Raw genomic sequence first — 22597 nt, forward strand, 5'->3', positions numbered from 1 at the left:
TTCTCGGTGCCACTGATTTGCCAGCTGTAGCACAGACTGAAGTGGAAGAAAGTGATTGGTCTCTAAGAAGCACAGGCTAATGGGGAGGATACAGTGATGGGGCTCTGACTCTGTACTATTCCTTGCCTCGAACTCAGAACACAGACAAACTCTACAAAAGAGAAGCAAGTCTTTCCACTGGCAAAGATATTGCTGGTCAATCTCAATTTGCCCCATGGCTTTGATTAATTTAGCATCATGTTCTTCCTGCTCCCTTAGTTCCATCACTTTCTTCTCCCTGTACCAATATTCAGCTGGTGCAGGAAAGGGGTGGTGGTTAGTTACTGCTGGGTACAGAACTTAGGGAGAGGAAATATGGAAGTTACCTGGGAAGTGAAGAAATGGGTCACCTACCTTCTGCCTTGTTGTCATCCACCAGTGGACAGGCTGTCCTTAGGGTCACTGTGCTGAGCTCTGAGTGCCTCCCTCGTGTATCCACAGCATACAGAGTGAACCTATAGCAGGGCAAGAAAACAGAGGACCAGGCTGTGACTTCAGAGAAGGTCCTGGAAGTTGCAAGGAGGAACACCAAATCATAGCACAGGAGCAGTGGTCAAAAGAACTCCAGGATGCTTGGGCTACAGGAGAAATGATTTGGAAGAAAAATAAAGATAATTATAAAGCATTTATTGAGCACCAACTGCCTGCTGGGCACTATGCACTTTATTTCTTAATTTACAAGTAAGCAAACCTAGAAGGCAGGGACTCTTACCACCTGCATTTCACCAAGGAGGAAACGGAGACTTGGACTATGTGTCTTTCCATGGTCTCACAGTCACTTGGAGAGAGGAGTCTGAGTCCAGGGCTTGGGAATTGAACCCAGATGCTATCTTGTATGGCTAGATATACTCATTTATATATTCTTTCATTCATTTATTTAATAAATACTTTTTGAGCATCAACTATGTGCTAGGAATTATTTTCAGTGTTAAGGTTATAAGGTGAGCAACAAGAGAGTCAAGGTCCCTGCTTGCATAAAGCTAATCCAAAAGTAAACAAAAAATTAGATCATGGTAAATGTGAGAGAAGACAACAGGATAACATGAAAAAGACTAAGGTGGAGGGGGGATGTACATGCTGTAGACAAGTTTGTCCATGAAGGTCTTCCTGGAGAGAAGGTTTGAGCTGAGACCTGAATAACGGGAAGGAACCGGCATATGAGAGGAAGACCTGGGGGAAGAGCATTTGAGGCAGGGACAGCAGTAAGTGCAAAGGCACTGAGGAAAGATCCCAGACTGTTGGAGGAAGAGACAGCTGGTGTGATTGTAGTAAAGTAAGATGAGGGTGAAGATCAGTGGGGACCTTGTGGGCCATGATAGGGAGGCTGGGAGATATTCCAGGTATGAGGCATGTCTCCACCTTTCTGTGTTGTCACCTGAAGCTCTATGGTGTACTGGAGGGTATAGACAGCTTGTGTGGCTTTTGAAGGGGAGCATCGGTAAACCACAGACCTGGTGGATTCAGGCCCAATTCAAGGCACAGAATTCTTTCTGGAGCAGCCACTGTCCTCTGGCCTATCTCGAGGAGGTTGTCTGACCCTTCATACCTCCAGATCTCTGGGTTCTGTGGTTTAAACAAAGTCCAAGGAGTGAGTAGAGAAGACTTTCAAGAGGAGGAGAGCTTTGAAGGACAGGAGCTGTATGAATAAGAGTTGAGCATCTGAGTGTCCTATCTTTGGCATCCCATCCTGTTTCACCAGACTTCAAGGGTAGAGGCCACGCTGTGGAGTGGGAAGACGGTTCCACAGGTCAAGAAGAAGAGACTGTGACTCCAGAGGCCCTATTTCCTTTCTTCCTTCCCCAATACCTCAACTTACCTCATGTTGTAAAATGGGTATAACCCTATGATTGCCAAGTTGCAGAATGGCGAGCCCTGATGGACTGCACACATTAGACACTTAATGAATATGAATTTGTTGTGCAAATTAACTTAGATGTGCTAAGACCTTAATATGTGTCAAGCACTGACCTATGAGTTTTACCTGCATTATCACTATTAATTTCCCTAAACAATCCTAGAAGAAAGCTATAAAACAGGCCTTCTCAGCCTTGATACCTCATGACCTGATCCCTGAAAGGTTGTTTTTATAAAAGGTACCACGAATCAACTCCTTGGTACAAGGGTCACAGTATGCAGAAGGCAGTGTCTTTCTGGAGAAAATATTATTTGTGTCCCTACCTGTGTGAAATCTCCTTCTTAAAAATAACTCAGCTTATCTTTTAAGGAACTGGGAAAGGTACTCATGCCATCCCAAGAATGTGTTTCTAGCTTATTCCTTGATATTGATTCTGCGTTTCATTGTAACTAAGATAGAGCATTAGCACCATCCTGCCTCTTCTCCCCCAATTGGAGTAATGAGGAATAGGAAGTTGGTATTCTCAGTGCACAAAGGAATTCATCGATCGGTCATACCAGGCCTGTGTCTACGATGCCACAAGCCAGGCTGGCAGTGAGCCCCATAACCATATATGCTTCACATTCTTTGCTGCTATGGGACACTGCCACTAGGCCCAAGACAGACCCATGGAGATGCCTCTTAGCACTACAGGAATGTCAGCACTGAGCTCTCCCGCTGGCTTGCTGCAAAAGAGGCCCAGGTCAGGGGTCAAGCAGGGGTTAGGTCACCCAGAGCCCTAGTGGCAATGATGTGGGGAAGCAGAAGGAGCCTCGAAACCCAACAGGCTTCCATTCAAATGTTGGCTCTGGTGCTCAGTAGCTGTATGACCTTGGGCTGGTTGATTATCCTCTCTGATCATCAGTCTTCCCAGATGTGAAATGGGAGAAATGCACTCCCCCTTGCAGAATTGTTCAAGTGCAGGGAACCCAGCACACTGCCTGGGTGTAATGATAGGCATGGCCATCGTCTAACGAGTGCTCACTAGGTTGCTGGGTCTTGTACTTGCATTATTCCATTAATCTTCATCCTACATGAGTTGGGTACTATGATTGTTTGCATTTTACTGATTAGGGCATCAATTCCAAAAAGATCAAGTAATTGACCTATTATTACATATTAAGTAAGTACCAACAGAGGACCAGAATTTAGGTCTGCCTGAACCCAAAGATTATGTTCTTAACCACACTGTAGTACTATATTATATTGTCAAGTCTAATTCCACCTTTTATGTTTCATCAGCTGGGCTAGAGTGCTGGTAAGAGTAAGGAAGTGTGGGCTTGCACCTAATATCTGTGTCTTAAGGGGACAAATATGGGGTATTTGGGCCCTATTTTCAGACAGAAGCCAATCTATTTATCAGCTTCCTGAGGCTTTTGGCTTGTGCCTGTGGTATGAAAACAAAAGCATTGGAACATGGGCATTCTCTCTCTCCTGCTATCATACCTCAGTACTGTGAGTGGAGCTCAATTCTAGTGCTTACTATATCCATTACTATCTCGGTCCAGGGAAGCAGTGGGTGACAGAGGAAAGAGCCTGGTCTTGGAGATGGCCAGGCTTGTGCTCACATTCCAGTTCTATTCCTTTGCTCTGTGACCTCAGGCAAGTCACTTCACCCCTCTGAGCTTATTTCACCTCTTTTTTTTCATCTGGCATCTCTGATAGGGAGATTGCTGCCCAACTCACAGGTCACTGTGGATGGAAGTGAAGTGTAAGTGCTATACAGAGTGAGTTATGATTGGGAAGTTGTGCAGAAGGGTTGGGAACAAGATCACAAAGAAACTCCAAGATGTGAGAGTAAACAAGAGGCAAGCTGGGGAGGTAAATACAGTATTGGGTAACATTGTGTAAGCACTTACTATTCACACAACAACCCATCTAGAAAGTGGCAGAGACAAGATCCAAACCCTAGCCTGCAACCCCCAGAGGGTGGACATTTCAGCTTGGGTTCAGCTACATCCCTGGCATTTAAGACAGTATGAGGTATAAATATTTGAGTAAATGAATGAACTTGAGCATGTCACATCTCATTTTTCAATTTCAGTTTCTGCATCAACAATATGGGGATAATTGTAGAAACAGCACATGGCTGTCTCAAGGATTACACGAAGTGATGGATGAGAAGTGGCTTGCAAGTTGCAGATTTTTATAAAGACCACATAAAGGGCACTTATTTGTGCAACAGTGCACATTTTAAAAATGCTTTCGTGGAGTAGAAGAGAAAGAGCTGCATTTCAACTGATGGAGACACGGAAGGCTGTAGTGAATGGAATATGTGAATGAGCCTCAAAACAGGAGCAATTGGAAAATTTTTTAACACTGCTTTCCCATTGGCCACTTATGTTTCCATGGCGCTTCTGCAAGACATTTCCTTCACCAAGAGGGTCCAGGGACACCTCTCTGCTTAGCCAAGCAGCATGCATAATGGTATGCTGGGCAAGAAGTAGTCTTAACTTTTCAAGTTATAAAAGCTGGGTAGAATCCTTGCTTTCTCCAGTTGCTGGCTGAGCATTCTTAGGGAAGCCACCACATCTTTTCTAAGCCTCAGTCTTTGTATCTGTAAAATAGGGGGACGTTATCTATATCTCACAAGTTACGGATCAACACCCAATGATATAATAATTGTAACAGGCCTGGTTCAATCTTTCCTCCCTAAAAGGTAGCTTCTATTTGTGTTATTAGAGTAACCAAATGTGTCAGTGGAGCTCTCAAGATGGAGGAGGCCTCAGGCCACCCTGCCAGTGGGGGCTGAGGGGTGGAGAAAAAGGAAGATGTCAACTTCACAGGCCTGGGTCAAAAGTCACAAGGGCATGCACTTTCTGCCTGTCTCAGCTGTAATTGTAGAACTGTTCCAGAAACACATCTGAAAGCTGTTAGGGGAGCAGGCAGGGCCTACAGGGCTCTTTGTGAGGGAACAAAAGTGGCAACCCCTGATGTGGTGAAGGAGGAGAGAGACAGAGACTGAGAGATGCAGAGACAGAGAGAGACTGAGAAGCAGACAAAGGTACACCCATAGAGCAGAGTGGAAAGGGGGAAGAGGGAGGGATTGAGAGAGAGTACAGTCAGACCTCTGTGTTTCTCAGGGGATCAAGAAGGGTGCCAACTACCTTCTGCTCAGTTCTCTCATCCTCTCTTTGCCCACTGAGGCAGGCTGAGATAGACCGATAATTTGAATCAGAACTCCTGATCCATCACCAGACTCCACATCCTCATTTTACAGGTGGGGAAACCAAGGCCCAGAGAAAAAAGAAACAAGGACTCACTGCCAATAAGTTGAGAGAAAAGACACTGGCTTTTCCGACTTCTCCTCCAGTGTTCCTCTGTACACTACCCTGCTTCTTGTATACCTGGCTGACATAGGTCCAACCGCGCCTATGGGATACTTTTATGATAAAAGAGGTAGCTCCGAGGATGAAATGGGATGAGCAGTTTAGGAACCTGGAGCTCCAGGCTCAAAGTCTTGCTATTCCTTCCTCTGACCTTGCTTCAGGGGAAGGAACACTGGCCAAGGTGGCTGCAAACCTGAGTTTGCATCCCAGCTTTGCCACAGACTGTGGTCTGTGAGATCTTGGATGCCTAGCATCCAAGCAATATGGTCTTAGTGTACTGGGATTTTAATGTGTGGGAAAGTGCCTTCGGATTGATGACTCAAATGCAAAGCATTTTTCAATGTTTCTTCAGCATCCTCAGGACAAAGTCGAAACTCTACCAATGTGGCTCCTTGATGTTCTTCATTTAACAGGACTCTATCATTGAATCTCAAATAAACCCTGGCCACAGATCCAACCTTGTTTACCAATCTTTGTTTCCTCCTCTGTTTCACAGTAGAACCATATCCAACTGCCAATGGTCCCAGGACATGGATTCCACCTCTTTGCCTTTACACATGCTGCACCCTCTGTCTGGGTCACCTTTCTACTTCTCCGCTTGATCCTCTCCACCTTGTCCTTGGAGCATCAATGAAACCTCATCTCCGAGAATCTTTTCTCCCTACATGGTACCCTGTCACAGCATATGTTGCATGACTAAGTCAGCGCCCGTACACTTCTCTTTGGTCCCCATGGGTATGTGAGTGTCTTCAGGACTGGAATACGGCTCTGACCATCTCTATCTACCTACTTCTGGTGCTCAGACACCTAAATCATTTGGTGCTCAGCAAACACTTTCCAGAATAAATGACAGACTGAATGAATGACTCAATCATGAGATAATAGTACCCTTGTCTGGAAATCAGTTTCCCCATTTGTAAAATGAATGAAAGGTGATTAGATTGAGAAATCATTAAAGGAGCTGGAATAACAGTATGGCTAAAAGCATGACTTTGGAATCAGAAAAACTGGTTTTAAATTCTGACCCCTCTTTTATTGGCTGTGTAAGGTAAACAGGAATCATAACATTAAAATGGACTGTATATGGTAGTTGTTAGAATAAAATGAGATGTGGTATGGAAGCGCTCACCACTATGCCTGGCATGTACTAGCACTCAGTGAGAGAGAGCTGTGGGTATTATTAACAACAGTGTTATTATTATGTCAGTGCCCAAGGCTCTGACTTCCCCCTACTCAGAGTAAGTTGTCCTAGTGGAGATCAGAGGCTGGGTGAAGAGGAAGCTGGTGTTGGTCCCATCCAACCCCCTTGCAGCAGGGGTGAGAGAATGAAACCGAGAAGTTAATTGGCGATGAGAGCTTCTCACAGATCTGACAGCGGGTAAGAGCAGGGACAGAGCCGCAGAGGCCCACGACAGGACCAGGTCCCCAGGAGTACGGTAGAATGCGTTTGAAGTCTCCAGGCCAACGCCTGCTCTTCCCCAGCCGCCGCATGATTTAGGCATTGTGGGGAGGCAAAAGTCTCCTCGCTGATTTGAAGGGAAACAGATGTTTCCAGGCCAGAGGCCCTGGTCTTATAAAATTCTCCTTTCCCCAACACAGCTTTGGCAAACAACTTCCCGTTAGTTCACCGCACCCCCCCCTCCCCCGCCCCCAACTACCATCACTCCCCTCCTTGCCATTCCCAACACAATGTGGTGGTCAGGGTGGTGGGAGAAACACCATCCCAGCTCCAGCTCGGGGTCTGAGCTGCTGGATGGCCAGGGGAACTACCTGCCCTTCTCTGGGTCTCAGTCTCCCGTCTCCATGGTGAGGGAACTAAACCAAGATGACCTGTGAGGGATAGTCTCGATCTGATATTCTAGGGACTGAAGATTTTTTCCTCTGAAAAAGTAAGTGTTATCCATTCCAGAATTTTCTCCATTGGAGTCTATGCCAAAGAGCATGGGCTTGCCTATCAGACTGTTCAGGGTTTGAATCTAGATTCTAGCAGCTGCTGGGCAAGTCGCAACTTAACCCTAGGGCCTTGTTTTCCTTATCTGTAAAACGGGGACAAAGGTTCCATCTCACGAGGTTATGAGAATTAAATCAGAATTCAATCCCTGTACCTATAGTTTAAGTTTCTTATGAACAAAATTGAATATCATACCTCTTCCCTTGGACTACCCACAATGTACAGAACAGCCTGGACCCAGAGTAGGTGTGCAATAATGTTTGTAATTGATTGTTGACAAGAACACTTGCTAGACACCTAGCAGTCCAAAAACTAGGGTTCTTAATCCATCTCTGCTTGAGTAGTAGAAAGAGTATTCTCATTTTCATGATCACAATGAAGCAGAGCGTGTCATGGTTAGAATAAACTTTGGAGCCCGACTACCTGAGTTCATATGTTGGTTCTATAACCTACTATCTTTAAGACCTGGGGCAAGTTAATTACCCTCTCTGTTCTTCAGTGCTTATTGTCTGTTCTTCAATGTTTCTTGTCTTGTAAAGTACAGATGATAATATGATAATGTTACTTCCTTCAAAAGGATTATGGAGAAATAAAGTACTCAAAACAGTGCCTGGCACATGATGAGTGCTAAGTAAGCATTCACCATTATTCGATGCGTATGTGTTTAAATGATTAATCTCTTCTATGATAGTTTTAAAATGAGGCCCTCTGAATTCTTTGACATTGCTCTCATTGAGAGGCAAGGGAGTCTATGTTCCTTCACCTTGAATGCTGGTGAGTTCATGAGTGCTTTGACTATAGAGAACAGCAGAAGGGATGCTGTGTGACTTTTGAGTCTGGGTCATAAAAGGTTATACAACTTCTGCCTTGCTCTGAAACATTCTTGCTTGCAAGACATCCAACTGCCTTGAGGCCACCATGGTGTGAAGAAGCCAGAACACATGGAAAGTCTACATCAGGCACGTCAGCAGTCCTGGTGTTCAGGTCATCCCTGCTCAGACTACAGATGGATGAGTAAAGGAGGCTTCAGGTAATTTTGGCTCAGGCAGTCGAGTCACCCTCAGCTTGTGAATCCTTCCAGCTGAGGTCCCAGACTTCATGGAGCAAAGAAAGCCCAACCTTCTGTGGCCTGTCTGAATGCCCAACTCACAGACTCCATTAGTATCATCAAATGGTTGTTTTAAGCCACAAATTTTGGAGTCATTTGTTGTCATCAATAGTAACTATAACAACTTCCAAGCATCGAAAACAAGGGTCAGTAAACTACAGCCCGCAGGCCAAATCTGGTCTGCTGCTTGTTTTTGTAAATAAAGTTTTAATGGAACACAGCCATATTGATTTTCTTAAAACGTATTTTCTGTGGATGCTTTCACACTACACGGAGAGCTGAATAATTGCAGCAGAGACCACATGGCCTCCAAAGCCTAAAATATTTATTATCTGGACCTCTAGAGAAAAGTTTGCTCACCCTTGATCTGGAGCTTTGACAGTACTTAAAATTGTTTGCTTACATTATTTCATTTGATCCCAGGATTAGAAATCATTCTTGTTTTACAGATAGGCTCAGTGAATTCAAGTGACTTGTCCAAGGTCACACAGCTCTTCTGACCTCAGCTGATAACTGCCTGATGAAGATCTAGACTCCAGTTTGGGTTCAGACACTGAATGAGTGGGCCAGTTCCACCATACTCTGCTCTCAGCTTCCCAGCCTGTGAAATGAGGGCACTGGGCAAGAAGCATGGACTGGCTGCCAGAATTCAAATGTCCAAAGTTTCCCCCAGCTGGGTGCTGGCCTCCAGCAAAATACCTCTGTTCTCCTTTAGTCCAGGAGTATCAAAGTGAGACTTGAGAGTGAGCAGCCAAGGGCTGCTATGGATCCCTGTTCTGTTCTACATGCAGCCCACCTATTCCCCAGCATCAAAAACCAACCTTATCTCCCTCAGGCTGACAACTCATGCTTTCTGCCAACATAAATATTTAATTCCATTGCCCAGCACAGAGAGACCGTCATGATATTAAGGACTCCAGTCCTGGTTTCTACTTTCAAAACAACCCAGTCTGAGGCGTGATTGGGAGGCCCTGCCTGGGACAAAGGTGAGGCAGTCTGTGGTTGGACTCTGAACATCAGTTCCCCTCATTTGCACTCCCTTCAACCCCTCCAGCTGCATGAGCTAACAGGTAAAGAATCAGAGGAGGGGGGAGCCAGCAGAGAGAGCTCTGGGGGAAGGCCAAGTCTGGAAACCAACGCTGGTGCTAAGCTCAGGCCAAGGCAATAAGAATCTAGAATCAGTGCTAGACTTCCACTGCTCTGCCTGCCAAGACCCCCCAAATTCACTGGGATGTGAGCCTTACCCTAAAATTCATAGTGCCAACAACACCAGAACTCAGAAATGAATGATCGTAGTATTGACATTTAAAATTAAATAAATATAAATCTATTGACAAATAATGCGTGTTGAGTACAACTCCAGTACCCAACTGAAGAATGAGTGATTACCACAGCAGCTCTACTCTGTGTGTGCCTGCCATTGGTGCAACACCTGCTAGGTGCCTGACACTCTGCTAAGCAGAGGAGAAACAATCATGGAGAAGAAGAGTGTGGTCCCTGCTTTCAAGGAGCTCACAGATGAGCAGGGAGACGGTCAAGTGAACAAGAAATGAGATGCAGTGCTACAGGTACTTCAATAAAAATTTATTCTTGGCTTTACGTTTGCTTCAGATGTGTCCCTTCTTCCGTTTTTAGAAGAGTGGGCTAAGCCTTGGATATGCCTTCAAGGGCCACCTGAACCCTCTGTCAGCTGTAACATGTGGGGAATGTCAACCACTTACAAGAATCTCATTCTCCTGCAAAAACAAAATGGTGATTTCCTTACCCTCCCACCCAGAAAGCCTTAGAGCAGTGAACATGCCAAGGGATTTTAATATATAAATACTGTGCAAATGGTCTGTCCGAGCTCATTCATTCACCCATCAAGTATAACCTGACCGCTCTGGAAAGAAACATTCAGGTTGGCACTTGACTTGGCTGCAGCAGCAGGTCTTGTCTTTCTCCTTCCTTTTCTCCTTTTTCTCTGTCCCTTCCCCTTCCTGTCTCCCCTCTTTTCCCTGTTCTCTTTGTTTAGGGAGTGAACTACATGATAACACATAGTTAGACTGACCATAGTTCTTAGTTGGAGGATGCTCACCTTTTAATAGGCTGTTTTAGGGTAAAGCAGAAATTTTTTTGCAAGAAGTGTAACTTGGAAGTAAGTTGAATTGAGAGAGAGGACATGATTTGTAGGTTTAACCTTGTTGTTAACCAGCTATGTGGCTCTGGTCAGACTATTTTGCCTCAAGTACCTATTGATAACCCCATAGGGATGCTGTGAGGACCAAAGGGTCATTATGGAGGTGAAAGTGCCTTAGAGATTCCATACACATTTCCTGGGCACCATTCTGTATCACACACAGTGCTGAAAGCTTTTAAACAGTTGTTTTCTGTTCTCTTTACAACTTAAGTGGTGTGTATTATTAAATCCATTTTACAAGGAGGCAAGACAGCCATGGAAATTTGAATTGACTATCCCAAGGCTGCGCAGATAGTAGCTCAGCCAAGCCCCAGCATAGGTCTCCTAACTCAAAGTACAGTACTGTTTCCAATCGATAGAATTACTTGGTGTTTGTCCATCCCAACTAGGTCTTGAGTCACAGTTGAGAGAAAGTTAGACTTGAGGAGGACTTTTGACAAGGATAAAAGAGCTTAATACAGGAAAACCATCACCCGCCGCCCGCTTTCAACATTGGCATTGCTCCTCTTCCCACATCTGACCCTAAAGTCTTTCTCTTCTTCCATGGTGTCTTTTGAGATTGCATTTTGCAAAAACCAAGCCTAGAGGAGAGGAGGCCAGAGATTATTAGCTGGATTTACCCTTGGACATTAAATTAGGCAACACTACAGGCAGGATGGTTCTTATCTATTCAAGTTGAGCTCAGTCTCCAACTCATATGTAAGCTGTGCTTTCCCACAGACAGAGGGATGCATGTGGGAAGGAATAAGCCCTGTACCTGAAGTCTGAAGGGCTGAATCTGTATCCTGGCTGTGTCTATTTCCTGTTCCTATCATCTCTGACAGCCTCAGTTTCCATATCTTGAAAATGGAGTCAACAATATCTGCCTCGTAAGATTATTGGAAGAATGAAATAACATGGATAACACCTAGAGCAGTGCTTGGTACAGTAAATGTTATCTTGCTTGTCTTGCTTATTCATGATGTACAAGTGAGATAAAGTGGGAACAATGCTTCTTGAAAATCAAACCCCTGAACAAAGACAATCCTGCTGGAGGGTATTGTAAGCAATAAGGCCATTGTTTTTCCTAAGGTTTGGTTAGAGCTCCAGCTCAGCCACTGGGTGTGTAGGCAAGTCACACTGTGTCTCTGAGCCTCAATTTCCTCATCAGTTACATAGCAACAACAATACCTGTTTTCAATAGTAGAATGACAATTAGAGACAGTGCACAAAGTGAACTACTGGTTGAGCTGGGTCTGAACCCTGGGGTGCCTTGGTTTTGTTCTTGATCAACACTGTGAACTTGGATGAAGTCCTTCCCCATGAACCATGCTTTCTTTTCCTATAACACAATGGGTCACCAGATGTCTTCACTGGTGAATTTCACCAAATGTCAACACCAATCCTTTATAGACTCTTCCAAAAAAAAAGAAGAGGAGAGAACACTGTCAACCGATGGTCTGAAGCCAGTACTACTATGATACCAAAAGCAGACAAAGACACTACAAGGAAGGAAAACTACAGCCTAATATCCCTTATAAATATAGACACAGCAAAATACTAACCAAATCCAGTAATATATAAAAAGGATTATACAACATCACCAAGTGGGTTTTATCCCATGAAAGCAAGATTGATTCAGCATATAAAAATCAACCAATGTAACACGTCACATTAATAGAATAAAACATAAAAATTACATGATCATCTCAACAGACACAGAAAAAGCTTTCACAAAATTAGACCTCATTTCGTGACAAAAACCATTCAGCAATCTATGAACAGAAAGGAACTTCTCTAAACTGTAAAGGGCATCTATGGAAAACCCACTAAAAGCCTTCCCCTCTAAGATCAGGAACAAGACAAGGATGCCCATTTTCACTATTTTTATTCAACATTATACTGAAGGTTCTAGGCAGGGCAGTTAGGCAAGAAAAAGAAATAAAAGTCATACAGATAGTAAAGAAAGATGTAAAACTATCTCTATTTGCAGATGACATGATCTTGTATATAGAAAAACAAAGGAATCCACAAAAAATATATATCAAAAAGAAAAAAAGTTCAGTAACGGTACAGGTTAAAAGATTAATATACAAAAATCATTGTATTTCTATACATTAGCAATGAATGATCAGAAAATGAAATTAAAAAACAATTCCAGGGGCTGGTCCAGTGGCATAGTGGTTAAGTTGATGTGCTCCGCTTCAGTGGCCCAGGATTCACAAGTTCAGATCCTTGGCATGGACTTACACGCTGCTCATCAAGCCATGTTGTGGCGGTGTTCCACATACAAAATAGAGGAAGACTGGCACAGATGTTAGCCCAGTGACAATCTTCCTTAAGCAAAAAAAGGAAGATTGGAAACAGATGTTTGTTCAGGGCCAATCTTCCTCACCAAAATAAATACATAAATAAATAAAAAATGAAATAAAGGCATATGTTTAAAAAAATAATTCCATTTACAGTAGCATCAAAAAGAATAAAACACTTAAGAATAAATTTAAGAAAAGGAGTATAAGACTTACACCCTGAAAACTACAAAATATCATTTGAAGAAGTTACAGAAGACCTACATAAATAGAAAGACAACTTTTGTTCGTGGATTAGAAGACTGAACGTCGTTAAGATGGAAATATTCCCAAATATATCTGTAGATTCAACACAATCCCTATCAAAATCCCAGCTGATCTTTTTGGAGAATTGACAAATTACTCATAAAATTCATATAGAAACACAAGGTACCCAGAATAACTAAAATAATCTTGGAAAAGAAAAGAAAATTGGAAGACTCACACATCCCAATTTAAAAATTTACCACAAAATTACAGTAATCAAGACTGTCTGATACTAATATAAGGATAGATACAGATTAATGGAGTAAAATCGAGAGTTCAGAAATAAATTCATACATTTATGGTCAATTAATTTTCAATAAGAGTGTCAAGACAATTCAATGGGGAAAGAATAGTCTCGTTAACAATAGTCTCTTCAGCAAATGATGCTGGGACAATTGGATAGCCACAGGCAAGAGAATGAAATTGGACCTCATCTCATGCCATATTTCAAAAATGAAGGCAAGGGGCCGGTCCGGTGGCACAGTGGTTAAGTTCTCACGTTCTGCTTCTCGGCGGCCCAGGGTTCGCTGGTTTGGATCCTGGGTGTGGACATGGCACCGCTTGGCAAAAAGCCGTGCTGTGGTAGGCATCCCACATATAATGTAGAGGAAGATGGGCACGGATGTTAGCTCAGGGCCAGTCTTCCTCAACAAAAAGAGGACTGGTAGCAATTAGGTCAGGGCTAATCTTCCTCAAAAAAAAAAAAAAAAGAACCCAAAATACATCAAAGATCTAACTGTAAAAACAAAAACGGTATAACTCTTAGTAAAAAACATAGGAGTAAATCTTCATGACTTTAGATTAGGTGATGGTTTCTTAGATATGACACCAAAAGCACAGACAGCCAAAAAATATATAGATAAACTGAACCTCAAGATTACAAACTTTTGTGCTTTAATGGACACTATCAAGAAAGTGAAAAACAACCCACAGAATAGGAGAAAATATTTGTAAACCATATATCTGATACAGGTCTAATATTCAGAATATACAAAGAAGTATTACAACTCAACAATAAAAAGACAAATAGCACAATTTAAAAATTGACAAATGATTTGAATAGACATTTCTCCAGAGAAGATATATAAAGGGCCAATACGCACATGAAAATATGCTCAATTATCATTAGTCATTAGGGAAATATGTATCAAAACCATAATAAGATACCACCTCTTACCCAAAAAGATGGTTACCATAAAAAAAGACAAAAAATAACAAGTGTTGGCAAGGATGGAGAAACAGGAACCCTCATATATTGCTGGTGGGAATGTAAAATGGTGCAGCCATATTGGAAAACATTTTGACAGTTGCCCTCAAAGTTAAACCTAGAGTTAACATATGACCCAGCAATTCTATTCCTACGTATAAACCCAAGAGATTTGAAAACATATGTCCACAGAAAAAACTTGTACACAAATTTTCATAGCTGCATTATTATTAATAGCCAAAGAGTGGAAAAGAATCCGCATGTCCATCGACTGATGAATGGATAAAGAAAATGTTGTATATCCGTAGAATAGAATATTATTCAACCATGAAAAGGAATGGAGTCCCTATTCACACTCCAATATCACTGAACCTTGGAAACATTATGCGAAGTGAAAGAATCTAGATTGAAAAGGCCATATATCGCATGAGTCTATTTATATGAAATGTCTACAATAGGCAAATTCCTAGGGACAGAAAGTAGATCAGTGGTTTTCAGGGCTGGGAGGAGAAGGCAATGAAAATGACTGTTAATGGGTATGGAGCTCCTTTTTCAGATGATTAAAACGTTCTGGAATTAGTTGTGATGGTTGCACAACTTTGTGAATATCCCCAAATCCACTGAATTGTATAACTTAAACGGGTGAATTTCATGGTATGTGAATTAGATTTCAAAAAAAACCTCATAACTCTATAAAACAAACAAACAAACAAAAAATGGTGTCAATCTGGAAGGATCCTGTCTTTTCATAGGTGGCCATGACAGGAATTTGGGGCCTGGATGTCTTATATCTGTAGCTTTCTGATCTCTGAGTTAGAGCAAGCACATCCTGCCCCAACCCCGTCCCATATTTGCTCATGCAAGTAGAAAGCATTACTTAAAGGGAAAACAGAGGGCCTTCAATGAACCCTGAAGTGAGTCGTTATGGCTTTGGTCTACTTGTGAAGGCAGGAGTCTGAGGACTGCAGCAGAACTGTTCAAAACCTTAGGACGATGTAGAGCTTAGGGGCGTGGACTTAGAAGTGGGGAAAGTTCTCTATTCAAATATCATCTCTTGCTTATGGGCTATGTGACACTGAGTAAGTTCTTGATCTCCTCCAGCCTCAGTTTCCTTCTCAATAAAATCAATACAGTTCCATCTGCCTCACAAGGTTGTCAGGAGGATTCCTCAGAGTAGATAAGATGCCCCTAGCTAAATTCTTGACAAATGGTAACAGTTCAATTCATGGTTAGAATGAATATTTTTAACCATTCTCATCTGAATTTCCTGTTTCTTTGATAAACAAAAATGAACAACTGTTTTCAATCCAGTGGGGCTTCACCATGAACCTTTGGCATACTCCCAACAACCTGCGCTAGCTCCTTTCTCTGCCTAGGGTGCTTTCTCCCTTGTTCTTTCCCTCACGTCCTTCAAATCTTTGTGCCAACACCTCCTTTTCCATGAAGTTCCCTTTTAAATTTCAGGTACCTCCCAACTGCTACACTTAGAAGTGTATTAGGATACTATTTACCTAGCTCTATTATTTTCTTCATAGTTTCAATATCTTCTATGTTATATAATTTCCTTGTTTGTTATATTTGTTGATTTTGCTTGTCACTCTCACTTGAACATAAAATTCACAAAAACAAGGATTTAGTCTGTTTTATTCGCTGATCTATCCCTAGTTCCAAAAACTGTGCTCGATCAGATGCTAGGACTTCAATAAATGAACATTGAATAAATGAATATATGTATGAATCTAAATAAATGTCTGTGTGTGTGTACACGTGTGTGTGCGCACTGGGGGTAGAATGTGAGAAATTGCATGTGCATTGCTCAGGGCAAGGGTGGATACTTTTTCCCACACTCAGCATTGGAAAGCTGGGGAAAGGAGGAGGTGGAGAGAGAGGAGGAGAAGAAAGGATTACAATTTTCACAAGAGCAAAGACTTAGGGAGGCTAGTCCCTCTGTGACTTCTGCAACAGCTGTTTGCTCCCTTCACAATATTCTAGAAACCTATGTACTCCCAAGCGCCTTGGCTGCAGCCGTTATAAAAGCAGGTGCAGCCCAGCATCCTTATTCATCAGTGGACACTACATGAGAAGAGATTAAAAAGAAATATAAGAACACACTCCCTGCCCCTCAAGGGGCTCCTGATTTACTTGGCTAGACAAGATATACATATCTCATATACACACATCATCTTTGCCAATCATTGACTATATATTATCTAATTTATTTTTTACAACAATCTTAAGTAGTAGATCATATCATCTATATTTATATTTACAGATGCAGAAACAGAGTCTCAGAGGGATGAAATGAGATTCCTGAATCACGTGGATAGTCAGTTCCAGAGCAGAGTCCAATCCCAGAGCCTAGCTGACCCCAAATCAGCATTCTTTGTATTATATAGTATTCCCAGCATGAATTAACAACACTTCAGTCCTGATCCAAAAGACACTTACAATCCTACTTGAACCGATAGGACATGTGCACATAAACCGGTGGTCAACAAGACAGGATAGAAAGTGAGGCACTGGTTAAACAACTCAGAGAAGGCATAAGGGAGGTGGCAAAGTCCTGCCTTAGGTGAGAGCTGGGAGTTGTTACCCGCATTGATTTAGGGAGGCCAAAGCAATGGAGGGTGAAGTTAGGTGCTGCAAACAGTATGGCTGAAAATATCAACTATCCAATCCAGGCTGCCAATAAAAAAGGTTGCAGATGATGAAAGCACAATGGACTTGGACTTGGATATCTCAGTAGGACTCTCAACAGAGGTGGGAACCACAGAGCAGATGCAAGCAGCTGCCCAGAAAGCCCTGAGGGAAGCCTTGTCGATGTCAGCCCTGAGTTCCTCAAGAGAACTCAAAGCATTCTCACAAGCTGAGAAATTGTTTGCACCAGGATACAGTCTTGTCAAGAAGCTCATTCAACCCCTTCCTTTAACTGAGGCTCAGAAAGGGCAATCATCTTCTTTTAGGTCACATAGAGATTTCAAAGCAAATCCAGGATTTGAACCCAGGCGCCCTGCCTCCAAGCAGGATGCTCTACAGACACTTAGCACAGTGAGCAGATTCACAGTGAAGACTAAACACAGAGCTGAGAACGGGGTACCCTTCCCCAAAGGTGTCACCCTGGTTCCACATCACTTAGCAGGAGCTGTCAGTGGGTTCCCTAGAGCGCCTTTCTACTGGGCAATCTTTGCTCTGTTTTGATTCTTTTTTCCTCCTCTCACTCTTTGATACTTGCTCTCTGGGCCACACTGCCTTGTTCTCCACTTGCCCCTGTGGCCCAACTTGCCAGTTTTTCCCATCAGCCATAACGTCTGGTAAGTAAGTGTCAGGCACTACAGGTGCCACATGCCTGATCCCATTTCGCCAAGGAACTTGCAAGGGAGCGCCTCTCCCATCCCCGTGTGCAGACTGCAGGAAAAGGCTCAGAGCAGTGTGTTTACTCTGGAAGGACACCTGCCCGAGATGAGGCAGAGTACAGGATTTGAACCCAGGTCTGTCTGCCTCCACCCTCAGGGCTGTATATTCCCCACTGTGCTGCCCCTCTTTGCTCCATCCAGCAGGTCTGATCACTGCTGTGAACTCAGGCAACACCACACAGCCTTCATCTAATGTCTCAGAGCCCCAGCCACCATCCGGCTCCCTTTGACCCATGAAGATAAGCCTCTCTGGTCTACTGGACACATTGGCCTTAGAGACCTTGAGCTCCGAGAATAAGGGCAACGGGCTGGCTGGGCACGGTTGGGGCATCCGGCCCTGATAAGACCTCGCCACGGCTGGACAACCTCTCAGAGACGTAAGGTTTTACGTAAGCATGAGATTAGAAGAATACATTATTAAAATATTTATTTATTTTCTTACAGGTATTGACATAAAAAGGAAAAAAAAAATGGTTCCCAAGAGAGATAAGACCCAGTGGGACTTTCCGTGCCTCGGTTTTCAATATATGGTTGTTACAGAAATTAAATTAATATTAACAATAATAACAAAAGCTGCAAGTGTCAGCTGGAAGCAGCTGCAGTTTCAATTTGCTAACATATGAAACTAGGGACAATGGTGGAAATTAAAAAGCTAGCAAAGAAATAAACTAACAAACATAAGCTCACTTTGCTCTTTAAACTAGACTGAGACAAATTCAGAGGAGTGGTTTGTCTTAGGAGGGAAGGGGGAGCAGAATAAGACTGGTGGCCAGGAGACAGAGTAATCTTCAAGTGTATCTTTCATTTTAATTTCTTTTAGGAGAAAAGAAAGAGCTCTGAAGCAAATGTGACAGAGTCCTGACCTGTATTCATCTTGCATGGTGGGCACATGGCGGCTTATTGTACTGTCTCCATACTTTCTGCATTTTATTTTCGTTTTCATGATTAAAGCAAGCAAACAGACGCATCCCTGACACCTATCAATTTACACTTTGCAAGGCGTATACACAAATAACCTTGAAAGAAAGACAAAGCAGGGTTTATTGCCCACATTTTACATTCAGGGAGTTTGACGTTTGCAGGGAGGGTGGGGAGGGGGCTTTTTAATCAAGGACAGATACACAGTGGCAGAGTGACAGAGCTGGCACTTAATCAACTGCTGGCCAAGGGCTCCTTGTGCTGCATTCACCTTGACTTGGAAGACAAAACTGTTTCCTCTTGCGGAAAAATCTCTGTGAGGTTTGGATTCATCCAAGGACTAAGACGGCACCAAGATGCCTCTGCTCTCCAGCTTCCCGGCCAGTCTACCCACCTTCACATCACTCTGCTCTCCCACAATGAGCCTGATGGCATGGGTTTGGTAAATGTTTCCTGAAGCCTAGAAATGAGGCTGGGGCTTCCAGGCAGTTGTGTACAGCACCCTACTTCTCATCCACACCAGCCTGTTCTCTCCAGAACCCTCCTCGCCTATCTCCTGTTTGTGAGCTTGGTTGCTGCACCTGAGTTGGGTTTTCCATCTTCCCACCTTCCTCAGACAGAACATTGAGTATGAGGTGAGGCAGTGCAGTGCAATGGGTAAGGATCCAGGGTGTTGGCATCAGAAAGACCTAGATATGGACCTTGCTCTGTGATTCACCCCTTGAGCCTCTATTTCCTCATCTGTACAATGGGGATGATTAAATTCTGAAGACAACAGTTTTTGTTTTCAGTTTTGTTTGTTTCCTGTACCCAGCCATTTTTACTCATTTTTCCAGAAGCACAGAGCCTGTATTCACTTGAGGACAATTTCTCTACCTCTTAATGTGATTTGGGTGGCTGTCCAATTCATGTCCCTGCCTGCCTCCATAGAAGTGGTGACATCACTCAAGAAAGGCAACCAGAATCCTTTCCTGGAGATTCATAGGGATGGTAGGAAAAGCACATGTCTCTCTTGTTCGGAGATCATAGGCAGGAAGGCCATCAAAGCCTGTAGCTGCCAGGGTCCATCTTCATCCCCCAATAAGGAAGACCCACATCAGAATGCAGCCAACACAAAACAAATTTGAGAGAGAGAGACAGAGTCCATAGCATACCATCTGAACTCCTGGATCCTGCTGGGGCTGAAGTCAGCACACTTGGTGGAGTTCCCAGTTATATAAGTGGATAAATTCCATTTTTCCACAAGCAACTTAGATTTGAGTTTTTGTCAGTTGCATCTAAGACTCCAGATTCTCATATATCCTTCTGAACTATCCCTTAGAAAGTTATTGTGAAGATTAAACAAGATAATGTTGTTTAGTCACACACTTAAATAGTATCTGGTGTTCTTCTAATTGTTCAAACAGTGGTTGGGGGAGATAGCTGTCCTCATTAATAAGACTGCAGTGGACTCTTGTCCCAGAAGGAGGGCTGCCCTCTGCTCAGCTCTGCAGCTCAGCCTAGTGACCAGCAAACAAAACCTCTACCACTGCCTGGTCATGCAACCTCGGTCAGGTCTCTCTCCATCTGCTCTGGAACCAAATTTCCAGGCTCTGGGGGTGACCCATATCTGTCTAGAGGGGGCTAATTGCATCTTCCTCTGAGTGTCTTAGTACCTAGGACATGAAGCCATGAATGACATTATCTTCACCTATCCTCTACTTGCTGTCATCCCCACTGGCATGTGAGCTCTCTAGGAGAAAGAAACCATATCTCATTTACCTTTCAATCCCATCAGCCCCTCACATGGTAGTAGCACCCCTGAAGAATTTCGTGCTGTTTCAGAAACAGATGAGAACCAAGTACTCTCAAAAATTAGAAAGGGAATAATGAGGGCTTTTGCCAACCCACATAAGCTTACTTATTTTTATCTTCCAGAGGACAGTTTCAGCCTCAGCACTCAGATTTGCCCCATTGCCCTGTGATGACTTAAGTAAGATTTGTAAAATGCTATGCTGCCTTGTTCTTCAATAACTTTGCATGTATGACTCCTTCTCCCCGGAAAACCATTTTCCCTTCTCTGCCTCTCTTTATCTTACTGGTCCTGTTCATCCTTTAAAATTCAACTAAAATATCACCCTTTCTGGCCAGCTTTCAATGGACTGAGAGGCATCTTCTCCTCTGAGCTCTCATATCATGGGCCACATTTTATCATGAGCTCTGTGGTGGCAGGGAAGATGTGTTGTTCATCTCTGGCCCCCAGAACGTAGAGCAGAACCCTACAGAGAAGTAGATACTCTAAAATAAGTGGAATGAACAAACACCAATGCTAATAGGGAGGATGATTCGTTTGAATGTCCCCTTAGAGAGTAAGTGTACATTAGACAAGTAAAGAAAGACTAGAGGAGGTCATTCCTGGCTGTCAAAAACCTCCTTGTTCTCCCTATCTTTTTTCCATAGCTCATGATCTGTATGATGCTGTAGAATCAGTTCACCAATTTTAATTGGCTTGTGGTATGGTGTACACATCTGGCTCCTCCCAGTAGAACGGGGAGCTCTGCCCCATTCCTCTGTGTGTCCCTTCTAGGGCTTCATAAGAGGGAATGCAGTACAGAGGTTCAGAGCATGGGCTGTGAGGTCAGAAATGAATTGCCTTCAAATACTAGCTCTGCATTTACCCCTCAGTGACTGCCCAATTTATTGAAACACTGTGAGCCTTTCTTTCTTTATCTCTAAAGTAAGGGGAAAAATGTATCGGCTTCACAGGATTATAGTTATAATTAAATGTGATATTACATGTATTCATTTATTTATTCAATAAACATTTATTGAGTGCCTCCTGCATATGTGCAGTTGGGTACACAAAGACAAACAAAACAGATACCATCTTTACCCTCACAGGCTGTCAAATCTAACAAGGGAAAGACATCAACACACACATAAATAGGTAAATGGCAAAGTTTAACAATTGCAATAAAAGAAAGAGATGAACACAGTTTAGATTATGAGTTCTGGGGATAACATTCTGAGGAAGCAACATTTAGGCTGAGAACTTGAAGGATGAATAAGAGACACAGCACGTGCCAAGGCCCTGTGATGGGTGAGGGCACAAGATCTGGTGTGTAGTAGGCTCATGAAATCCTAATGTGACTTCTGGAGAGGCTGGACTGGTTAATGATTAGGAACTTGGGCTCTGGAGCCGGCCTGTCTGAATTTAAATCCTGGCTCTCCTACTGACCAGTGTACGACTTTAGGCAAATTTCTTAACTTCTCTGGGCTTTGGCTTTCTCATCTATAAAATGAGGATAATAAATACTGTCCTCATTGGGTTATTGAGAGGATTGGATGAGTTAATTTACATAAAACATTTAGAACAGTGCCTGGCATATTGAAAGCACTCTTTAAATATTAGCCATTCATATCATTGATTCTTTTATTTCTCCCCAAAGTATTTACATGGGTACTATTATGAAGGAGAAGGCAAAGGTCTTGCCTGAAGAAGACATATCCAGGCCAAGAACTGAAAAAGAATAATGGGAAATTATGGGAGGTTGTTCAACAAGTACCAGGAACTCGGTTTGCCTCTCAGGAAATGGTATAATTCTTGCCTCCAGGGTCGGCCCATTTCATGGTGCCAATGGCACTCCTGAGACGCCTCCAGGGGACTCCCCTTGGCCGGCCATTGGTTATCTGAATTTGGACAAGGTTATTGAGATTCCTGGAAGAAATTATAACTCCAAGACAGCGTATTATTAAAAAATTCACAGGATTAAAGCAAAAACAAACAAATAAAAAACTCCAGGGATTACCTCTTTTTTTTTTTTTAAGATGCTTTTGCTGATTTAATATCTATCTAGAAGCCAGTAAAATTGCTGTCTATTTACCCTGTAGCTTCTGGGTGTCTTCCTTGCCCCTGTGCCCTCTCTCCCTTCCCTGTTACACATCATGGATATAATTAAGAAAGATCTATTTACGGTCTTAAGTTA

General features: G+C 43.0%; 1 protein-coding gene across 3 annotated transcripts in view; it reads right to left on the reverse strand.

The window, feature by feature from the left end:
- Nucleotides 1-22597, reverse strand: part of ASTN2 (astrotactin 2) — an 826144-nt gene that overhangs the window by 15887 nt on the left and 787660 nt on the right. For all 3 annotated transcript variants that reach the window (XM_046684656.1, XM_046684665.1, XM_046684648.1), the window contains exon 21: nucleotides 394-494. In XM_046684656.1, the coding sequence (XP_046540612.1) occupies nucleotides 394-494 (101 nt within the window). The remainder of the gene's footprint in view (nucleotides 1-393; nucleotides 495-22597) is intronic.

Source organism: Equus quagga, chromosome 1 (genome assembly GCF_021613505.1).
Source record: "Equus quagga isolate Etosha38 chromosome 1, UCLA_HA_Equagga_1.0, whole genome shotgun sequence".
Lineage (NCBI taxonomy): Eukaryota > Metazoa > Chordata > Mammalia > Perissodactyla > Equidae > Equus > Equus quagga.